Source organism: Beta vulgaris, chromosome 1 (assembly GCF_026745355.1).
Source record: "Beta vulgaris subsp. vulgaris cultivar EL10 chromosome 1, EL10.2, whole genome shotgun sequence".
NCBI classification, from domain to species: Eukaryota; Viridiplantae; Streptophyta; class Magnoliopsida; order Caryophyllales; family Amaranthaceae; genus Beta; species Beta vulgaris.
This window is the reverse complement of record NC_079202.1, coordinates 59,088,030-59,098,522: the sequence shown is the minus strand read 5'-3', so window position 1 is coordinate 59,098,522 and position 10,493 is coordinate 59,088,030. Positions and strand designations below refer to the sequence as shown.

The 10,493-nt window shown below is 35.2% G+C and overlaps 1 protein-coding gene across 4 annotated transcripts; it reads left to right on the top strand.

The window, feature by feature from the left end:
- The first annotated feature begins 1,009 nt into the window (after positions 1 to 1,009).
- Positions 1,010 to 10,343, top strand: LOC104887531 (acyl-CoA hydrolase 2). 4 transcript variants are annotated; one of them, XR_008969678.1, is made up of 17 exons: positions 1,012 to 1,201; positions 1,308 to 1,400; positions 2,353 to 2,420; positions 2,505 to 2,580; positions 2,901 to 2,947; positions 3,385 to 3,510; positions 4,288 to 4,365; positions 5,828 to 5,915; positions 6,521 to 6,633; positions 7,228 to 7,290; positions 7,373 to 7,428; positions 8,445 to 8,549; positions 8,645 to 8,701; positions 9,199 to 9,259; positions 9,374 to 9,475; positions 9,610 to 9,658; positions 9,740 to 9,808. XR_008969678.1 is itself a non-coding variant. In XM_010672186.4 (17 exons), the coding sequence occupies exons 1-17, from the start codon at positions 1,186 to 1,188 to the stop codon at positions 9,985 to 9,987; spliced, it is 1,284 nt and encodes a 427-aa protein (XP_010670488.2). In that variant the 5' UTR covers positions 1,022 to 1,185; the 3' UTR covers positions 9,988 to 10,343. The 4 variants fall into 4 exon arrangements, 1 of the variants encoding a protein (XP_010670488.2); XM_010672186.4 differs by lacking the exon at positions 9,199 to 9,259 and adding an exon at positions 9,910 to 10,343 and having other exon boundaries at positions 1,022 to 1,201; XR_008969680.1 differs by lacking the exon at positions 9,740 to 9,808 and having other exon boundaries at positions 1,010 to 1,201; positions 8,445 to 8,566; positions 9,610 to 9,645.
- Positions 10,344 to 10,493: the final 150 nt, after the last annotated feature.

Genomic DNA, 10,493 nt, shown 5'->3' with positions numbered 1-10,493 from the left:
CTAAAATCTATTTTAAATCGACCTGTTGATTCTACTGAAGTTAATCTACAAAACAATGTCAAAAAAAAGAAAAGTTAATCTACAAAAAGATTATAATTCAATTAAACCATACATGATCATTCGAAATAAAATTGACCTCTTGAAAAGAAAATTAAAGACCATGATTTACACATTAGATAAAGCATTACATGAACATTAATCTCTTTTTATATACTTCTTCGGTTTCTTTTTAGATGTGACACTTTCACTTTTGCCGCATGTCAATGCAAAACTTTGAGTACCTATATCCCTAATTTTGTATTTGTAAAAATTATAAAAGATATACATTAAAAAAAATGCATACTTACTAAAACGAAATTAACAAAATCCAATGTGATTATATTTTCACGTATATACAGGAATTGGGGTTGGCTCAAGTGGTGAATTTTTCCATCTTTTCTAGCAAAGTCTAGGATTTGATTTAGGGGAGAGGGGGTTGGGAGGTGTCTGACTTATAATTGACCTTTAGGTGGGGGCCCTATGCGAGACCGCCTAGAATAATTCTTCTTACCAATTTTTTAAAAAAATACTCCCTTCGTCCCAAAATATAATTTCTATTTTCCTTTTTTCACGGTAATTTTATGCAAGTAGAATCTAAGAGGGATAGTAAAGATTTTTTGTTTATTTAAATAAATGTTGTATGGAAAAAGATGATTTTAGGAGAGAGAATGAAAAATAATTGGTGAAAGAACATTAATGGTAACTTTTTGGTTCAATAAACAAAGGAAAAAACAAAATTCAAGAAGCATATAAATGATAGGTCACAGTTTTTCTGGACAAATTACAGAAAAATGTAGAACTAAATATGGAAAGGAGAATTATATTTGGGGACACCCAAAAAGAAAATGTGAACTATATTTTAGGACAGAGGGAGTAATAAAAAAAGTAAAATATTTTTCAAGTATAAATCACACAAAATGATCGTAAGTAAAATTTATGAATGGTGTAAATTGTAAAATGTCAGGATGTCACCTCTATGAATACTGTACAGCCATACAGTTGAATTATTATAAAATATAGTACACGGATTTCATTATTAAATCCCATAATTTTCATGCGGACAATAATTCATCTTGCTCTTGGTACAACGTTTATTTTCTTGATTCAAAATTAAAATTTCCCAGAAAATTTCTATCAGTGGCAACGATGAACACTGAATCAGGTAAACAAGCTTGTAAATTTCATTAATTATATTGCTGGGTTTATTATTTAGAAAATATGGGAGTGATTTATTATTATCTTTGATGCATTTATGTTGGGAATTATAGTGACAGAATTTTTAGGAGAAGTTCCTCTGCTTCAACGATTACCCAGTTCATCTCTCAAGAAAATTGCTGAGTTTGTTAAAGTCAAGCATTTTGGTATGAATTCCTTGAATTTTATTTTCCTTTTCTTTTTAGATTTTTTAATTTTTGGGTATTAGAGTTTTGTGGCTATTGTCTATTGTCATTTATGTACTTCTTATAGGTCATACTCGTACCCAATATGATACGTATCTTGTATGGGTATGCGTACCCATTCCTTAATTTTACAATCCCGCAGTTTTCCGTCCCATACCTGAATCCGAACATGTACCCATATCCGTCTATGTGCAACCTAAATTATCATATCTTAATTGTTTCAATGTTGTAAGGTGAGGAAATTGAATGGCTGGTTGTTGAACTTGGATTTTAGTTGTGGATGGATGTGATGGGATCATGCTTGGTTCAGACTTCAGTACTGTAGAATTTCTGAAATGTTCTTTTTCTTCAGTACTAAAGAATTTTTGAATTTTTCTTTTTCTTCAGTACTTGAATTATTCTATGCTCTCTGACAACTTTACTAATTTTGTTATATTATGTCTTAAAATTATCAATGTACCTTTTATTGGTTTAAAATTTAGTGGAATATGCTAAGATTTCTACGATTAACGTGGAGTATTGCGATATGTGAGGCCAGTTATTGGTCCTAGGTGCGTATTTGGTAATAACTCCCATGAAGGGTCCGGGTGTTACATTACAATATCGTTGCAATAGGCAAGCTCTTAAGTATATCCACTAAAGACACTTTGAGTCTTTGGGGGAGTAAATCCTTATTTTTCTTCATGCAAACTGCACTTTCTTGATTACTTTATCACAATTCGCGTATGCTAGTGCTATGTTATTGTCCTTCATCATGTGTTTTACAAGGATGTTAATCATATTTATGGAAATTGTGTGCTTTGATTTTGTTCATCTGGAAGTATTTTTTTGTAACTGTCTTAACAAGTGGAGAGTATATTATTCGCATCCTTCTATAGTTGTCTGTAATTGTAATTCAAACTTCCTAATGTAGACAGTGGAGAGTATGTTATTCGTAGGGGAGAAAGTGGAGATGGCGTGTATTTTATTTGGGAAGGGGAGGTAAATTTTCGTTTACTAAGGTTTGTATTACTACTTCTTGATAATTTTGTGCTGTGTAATTTTATATATCTGTTACAACTATAGGCTGAAGTTTGTGGACATTCAGATGAAGAAGTTGGTTCAGAGTTCCTGCTAAAACGCTATGACTATTTTGGCAATGGTAGGTGTTGTCAATCCTTTTTTTCTCTAGTAATATAGTTTTAGTTGTAAACGAAAAAGAGATGCTGATGATGGAAGTAAACCATGGAAATGAGGAATAATTTGTTAATTGTAGCTTTGTTTCTGGGAATTAGGGTATATTGTACCGTAGAAGTAGCTGAAGTGCTGAACCCAATTCTCTATTGACATTTAGCTTGACATTTTTTAAATTAAATGGCTTGTAAACATGGATTCCTTTTATGAAGATTTGGTTGTGTTGATGGCTTTTTCATTCTTAAATTATTGTTGTGAGCTATATTGAGGCTCTGTTTCATTTTCTAGGTGCCCCAACATCTGAGCAACCTGCAGATGTGATTGCATCATCCAAGGTATGCCCTTTATTCTAAATAGTTCATAAAAAAAGCTTATAGCGTGCTATACTATGTCTACTTTCATGAAGCTGTGTGACAAGCTGTCAGCTAATTTTTGTTCATCAACTAGCTCCATAGTAGTCTAATGTTTTTATTGAATAAGCAATAATAAACAACTAATAAGTCTCAAGCATTGGGTTGGAAGTCATCTTACAAAGTCAAAATGAATTATAGTAAAGTTTGCAAGGTTCCCTATCAATTATCGGACCGGGAAATAAAGTGATAGTCTCCTTAAAATTTCTGTACAAATTTGACTGATATTTTTTGCATTTTTAATTATTATTTCTGTGGTGAACTGAATGGTGGGGAGATTAAGAATGCGATTCACCCTATGTATGGATACGAAGTTGGTCAATGTTCACTCAATTGTGCTCATCCTACATTATTCATGACAGTTGACCTGCTTAGTGCTGCCCTCTGACCACTGTGATTTGCTGTTTCCAAAATCAATTTGGAATGCTGATGAAAGACAAGAGGCCTGTGCACCTGTAGAGAGCATATTATATTTGGATCCCATTGAGGTGTGTCTATTTGGGCCTACCAAAAGTTTTTCTGCTTTGTGTTCATTTTGGGTTACTGCAAATTTGTTGATGCATTTGTCCTTTTAGATTCAAAAGTACCTTGTTAATTAAGTATATTACATGATATGTAACCTCTTACTCCATTGACGTACTTTTTTCCTATTATAAAACCTGTTTGTTATAAAAGAGATTATGAGATTTGAAAATAAGAGGTTTCAGTGTAGGCTATGGATAGATTTATGGCGTAATTATTGGGTCTTCATGTGTTTTTTATTGCGACTTTTAAGTTACATTAATGCTTGAATTTATTGTAAGATGTTTTTTTTTTAACATTGCAGCCAGTTAATACTTAGACCTTACATGCTGCAATTTGTAGTTTTCACTAGTCAGGAGCTAAATAGATTGTGAATAGGCCACAGAGACAAGTCTCTTGACTTGATAGTGTGCTCTATGAAGTAATGCTTACACGTGCATGATACATCACTGTGATTACTGGTATCTGCGTCACGACATGCAAAGTAATCCTTTTCGGGTGAAGTATACAGTATCAGCAATAATTTATTTTGAATCTCCAGATGCTGGTAACGCCGAAAGCTTTACAAACCTTTGGACAATTTGTACTCATACATCTTACATCTAGAAAAATTTGTGGTTACTGTACATATGTTCATTTGTTGAAATTGAGTCTGCTTATGTGATCTATGATAAATTTTCTTTGTAAATTTTGTTGAACTCTGCGCGAATTGGAGTCTAACCATAATATGTATCTACTCATAGGTAAACCTATTTCAAGGGATCACCTTGCCCGATGCGCCAAAATTTGGAAAGGTTTTTGGAGGACAATTTATGGGCCAGGTATGAGTTCCTCTGATTTTTTCTCTTTCGCACCCCATGGTTTTTTAAATTTCGTCCATCTGCAATGATGTGCACTCCCATCAATAGGTACACAGACTTTAGTATTTCAGGGGCATGAACTTTTTTGAGTAAACCTTTTGTGTTTAATGCCTTGGATAGGTCTTAAAGTTAAGGTAGTGTACTTGAATTCTGCAAGCATTAACTACTCCCTTAGGCTACTCCTCGCCATCATTTTCCACTTTCTCTCATTCTTCTTATATAGGTTGTCATATTTTTTTTACATTAATAAAAATATATAGGTGCTTACGCCATACCCCAACCCCCCTAAGTCTATGCTTAAGAAAAGGAACTCTAGTCTTGTGAATTGATGATCTTGCTGTTATTTGTTCCTTTGATGCTGTTTTTATGGAATTTGGCTCCATCTTTGTCGTGCTTGATGGGTTTTTCCTAGATGTACCTAGGATATACTATTGGCTGGTAGCATGAGAGTGAAGGATGCTTGATTGTTGAAGTGGGAAAAGTTGGCCCCCTTTTCAATGCAGTGGTGCAAGTGAAAAGGAACGGATGATAATATGATATTAGCTTCTAGACCCGTGTAGTGCATGGGCTCATAGATTAAGAATAAATATCTTTTGGTATTGTAACTCTAGTACTAATGATTATAAATTCAATATTAATTACCAAAACTCCAAAAGACTCCTGTAACACTAATCATTTTCTATAGAGTTTTGTGAGAAGGGAAAAGACATCAAAAAACCACGATTGTGATTTGTGAGTGAGGAGAAATATTTTCAAACACTTGTTTTTATACCCTTAGAGCGGAATGAAGCGGAGTGTGGGACATTGATACCGGGAACGTGGTACGTTCCACGTTCCAGAGGACGCGTCCCGCAACGTGGTACGTGGTACGTGATACGTGGTCTAAGAGTCCATGTGGTTTACTCTAGAGTCTGCGTTCCGCGTGCCCGTTTCCGTACCACGTTCCGGAACATTTTGTGTTCCATGTAACAATGGTTTGGGAGAGGAGCAGGGTTGGAGGAGTCATGGAATGGTGGGAGGCATTGGTGCCAATAAGGTGCTTTTAGGTCGGGAGCAAGGACAGTTAGGTTATTTTGTCTGCTAATATGCTTAGTGTCTTGTATGCGCTGAATTGTCCTTTTGTGTATAATTCTGTGGATCTTTTACCTAATAATATAGAAGTTACATGCTTGGATTTCATTATTTTGAACACTGTGCGGTGAGCACATTAGTCCTTGTCATCCTCCTGTACATTTTGCCCCCATCTCCCCCTCGCTTGTTGGGTGTGAACTAAAAAGCTGTGACCTTAAATATCATGTCTCTATATTGAGTTCCTTTCATAAAAATGGCTGAAGAAGAGTAGAATATCTGTCGTTCAAGGTTGCTTTGTAAAATCATAATCTTCCTGCACCTACAGTCTGATATTTTGCTTGTTGAAATGTAGGCACTGGCTGCAGCTTCAAAAACTGTTGATTGTCTAAAAATTGTCCATCATATGCAGGCTTATTTCCTTCTTGTTGGAGACTATGATAGTGAGTATGTTGAACTTTTGGTTGACTTCAAGTGCAATCTCATCATACCCAAGAAAATAGAGAAAATAACTTCTGTAATCTTAACTGTCCTTGCATATATGAAATTTGATGTGATTAAAATCATTACTTGTGTTTGGTTTAACAAGCGATTTTGAAAATTAGATCAGAATTATACATGGATTTTTATCACATACAAACGACATTTCTTTTATATATTCTGTCCTATTTGTTTAATGTATTATATCAATAGAAAAGAGGCCGTTAAATTTGTGGAGGATCAACCAGTCCAAAAAAAACCGCTTCTTGTATTTGGTGACTGAGTGGACCTAGGAAAACCAATCATGATGGATTTTATATAGTCTTGGTTAGTTTCAGTTAATTACGGTGCTTTTAGACTCGTTCTAAATTATTTTGAATTTGTGATTGATGTTTTTAACTGTCCATTTTTCCTGTTCCTTTAACATATGTATAGCATTTTATAAGTCCACCTCAAAATAAAACAAAAAAACAAACATGTGGAAGTCCTGTTATACCTTCTTGAAATTTCAATCTTTCCTTTTACACATCCTTTTCATGAAATTTATTTTCTCCTTCAACATCTGCAGTTCCAATCATATATCAAGTTCACCGCCTCCGTGATGGGAAAAGCTTCTCCACCAGAAGAGTTGACGCGATACAAAAAGGAACTGTTGTTTTCACATTGCTTGCGTCATTTCAAGTAGTTTACCTTTTCTTATTACTCTATCATGGTATCACTGTAGCATATGGATTATAGAGCAACTTATTAGCATAATTTGTTGCTGTCATGGTTCTGAAGTTTTTTTTACCTCACATAAGTGAGATAAATGTCTTTGCTGTCACTCCCATGAGGTACACATATGTTGCAAGATTAATTTATGAAGGCGCTTTTACGCGCACAAGCGCACACCAAATGTATTCTCTTGTTTTACGCATTCGCTAAATGGCTGGTCCTATAAGATATATTTCTATTGTCTTCACTTGAGTCTTCCTTGCGACTCTCATTAGTTTAATTGTCTATAATCTATATATTTCTTTCAAACGTCGTATTATGTGCTTTTCTTTCCTCCTCCTTTCCTTTATGCGGGGATGGGAGATAGGGAAGGGTGATGTGATGAAACCCACTATTGATTGCCATTGAATAGTGTTAATCATATTGAACTTGCTGTTTCGTTTATATGTTTTGACTTTTGAGAATCCACTGGCTGGCCAAATTGTGTGATATTACTTGGCTAATTGGCTAATGCTTGTAATGTTCTTAGACTTCATGCTGAGTTTTTTTTTAATTCTGTAGAAAGAAGACCATGGGTTTGAACACCAGGAATCAATTATGCCGTTGGTGCCAGCTCCATATACGGTATTGGATTTACGCTTTCTTTGATATAGCAGAATTCTAGGGTGTCTTAAGTCTTAACTGACTTTATTTCGCAACAATTTAGCTACTATCAATGGAGGAGCTGCGTGAACGACGCATTATCGATCCTCGACTTCCCAGGTTTATACATACTGAATGAATTACTGAGTTCAATAAATTAACATATATACCAGTGCATTTGTAGAGTCCCTCTTCTTGTCTCCATGCTCTGCCCTCCCTTGAGAGGCTGGCAGCAGTCACTACTACTTTTTATGGTTACAGACTTACAGTAATGTGGAATTGACCTCGTATTATTTTTTATTTTTGTTAAAAAGAGGGGGGGGGGGTGGAATGAACTTTGCTTGCTGGACTTCAGATGATGCCTTCAGGCAGTAAGTAGCTTTTTCATTCAGTCATTCGTCAAGGCCTCAAGGGAATGGAAGATCTAGTCAAGTTATACACTAATATAGATGGTTAGTAAAGATTTGCGCTCCAGATTGAGATATTGCATGACATTTATGATACTATTTGTGTCCCATGAGTATGATCAGCATGATAAGCAACTATCAGTATTGTGAGGCATGATGGGCTCTGTAGGTGCCAGGTGGAATGGTAATAGTTAGGTGGGCCAGTGCAACGGCAATGATAAACAAGAATGTAAACATTTATAACTACAACGATTATAGTGAATGTGAGATGATTAAGACTTAAGAGTGATGAGGTATTTATGTCTATTGATGTAGCTTGGATGTGATCTGAACTTTGTGTGAGAGACCTTGATTGTTAAAAAGCTTGCTAGTTGTTTGTACATTAAGCTTCCACCTTAGTTTCCTTTGATTTGGCCGATCTTTGTTATTTGAGATCCATGCCCTTAGAAAGCAGCAGAGACTGGGAGAGATATTAAAGGAGGAACATCAAGAAGGCTATTCGAAGAATTATATAAACAGATTCTTCTGCTTTATATTTAAAAATTGGAATGTTGTAACTTCACACTTTTCCAATTGATTGTTTTCAACATGTTAAAACAGAGAACAGGGATATTGTAACCTTCCAATTGTAAAAGATTCTATTTTAGTAAATTATCTGTTTGTGAACATCATTTACATTCATTTAGTGTACAGCATTTTTTGCTTATAGTATATCGGGTTTTGCGACAGGACCTACCGCAACAAAGTGGCCACGACAAAGTTTGATCCTTGGCCCATAGAGCTACGATTTTGTGATCCAAATACTTCCACTAACCAGACGAAAAGCCCTGCAGAGTTATATTCTTTTCCTTGTAAGATTGTTAAATACATGTAATTGTGATATTTAAATATTGCTGACTTGTATCAATGCCTTGTTCTTTTTGCTGCAGATTACGGTATTGGTTCAGAGCGAAAGGAAATTTATCGGAGGACCAGGCTTTGCATAGGTAATAAATGTTCTGGCAGGGTAACCTTTAGTCTAGGGTTTTTCTTAGACCTGTCTACGTGAAAATTTAGTAGGTGAGAATTTCAGACAAGTAGATTTTGTTGTAGGTCCATTTTCAGAGTTGCTCAAATCAAATGCATTTCCTTTTGTTCCTTTCCCTCCTGCGAAGCTTTAATAAATATGAGGTCTAGGCTTGTTTTGCATCGTCAACAATGATGGGAAGTCTGATGAAGGATACAGATTAAAGTCATTTTTCAGGTAGAGAAATGTAAAGAAACTAGTGAGTAGGATCTAAAAACTTACGCCATAAACTTTTTTTTTGGGGGGGGGGGGGGAAAGGGGGGGGGTGCGGTAGTATTCAAAACAGAATTTGATCATTTATGGTTCTTTCATGATTTTGGATTTACAACTCATTCGGTAGCCACTAATAGATAGCGTAATAGTCATGATTTTATAGATAGTTTTTGTTGATATGTGATGGAAGATATAAATTGTCAGAGTTGTGTCTAGGTTACAGAGAAAATACAAAAGACAAATGAACAATCCTTTGAGAGATAATGTACGATGACCTTCTTTCTTAGGGGAAAGTGCCCTTGTGGCCTATAATAATTAGTTGTGTACAATTGCTTCTCATGCTAATATTATTTCAAATTGTTCAATTATTGTCCTGCAGATGTGTTGTGGCATATGCTTCCGACCTGTTGTTCATTGAAGTAAGTTCCAACCCTCACCGTAAGAGGGGCCTGAAAATCAGTGTTTTAAGCTTGAATCATACGTGAGTAGCTGATGCTTCTAGAAAATAAAAGATTTACCTCTAAATTTGTTTCCCTTTACTGTTCCTAGATGTAACGCGTTCCTGGTTACACTTTCATCTCACTTTAGTTGATTGAAGTCGTTTCTCTTTGCCAGGATGTGGTTTCATAGGCCCGTAAAAGCTGACGATTGGTTGTTATTTGTGGTAAGCCCTGTTCAATACACTCTTCTGCAGTCTAAACTTTGCTTTGGTTACGATATTATATTAATGCACCTACTAATATAGATGGAGAGTCCATCCGCCCATTCTGGACGTGGCTTAGTTGCAGGTCGTATGTACAATAGGAGTGGAGAGGTATAATCTCAACTCCATATCTAATCTAAAACATTAGTGGTTTTTCTTCTGATTGCTTATTGTTTGTGACTAATTTGTTGTATAATATTGTATCTTGTCAGCTCATTGTATCACTGGTTCAAGAAGGTTTACTCAGGGAGGTCAGAAGACCAGGTACGCAGATCAGAGCAAAATACTGAAATTCGCAGCCAGAGATCTCGCTATACCGTATACGTCCTTGCCTGCAACATTATCTTGTTGTGAAGTATAAGAATGTAAAGAACAGAAGGTCACAACCATTGGATTATTATTGCTATTGCTATTTTTGGTGTTTCAAATCACACTCTCTTCTCCAATTTTCTGTATTCTTCATTGGTTTGTATAATAGCAAAATAATTGTGTCATTGTACAAAGATATATTTCAGCTGTAAGCCTGGAACCAAGATGACTTCAATGATGTCCATTGTCCAAAATAAGTTGTCACATTTTCTGTAATACTCCTACTACTTCATTAAGAGAAGAAAAGTAAACTTGCCGAAGCTAATTTTTAGAGCTACCAATTCGTACCCGTTTGGTCAAAAATTCCCCTTCGAGAAGACTCAGATTATTTTTTTAAAAAATGTTTTTAGAATATGTGATTCAAATATGATTAATTAACATAAATATTATTTGTTTCATCTAGATTTCCAATTAAAGGATGTATTGC

What these genes read in the sequence shown, in the direction of transcription:
- LOC104887531 (XM_010672186.4), top strand. An exon ending in CTATGACTATTTTGGCAATG is followed by an intron (nt 2,581 to 2,900) that starts GTAGGTGTTGTC and finishes TTCATTTTCTAG; the next exon opens with GTGCCCCAACATCTGAGCAA. An exon ending in TATATTTGGATCCCATTGAG is followed by an intron (nt 3,511 to 4,287) that starts GTGTGTCTATTT and finishes ATCTACTCATAG; the next exon opens with GTAAACCTATTTCAAGGGAT.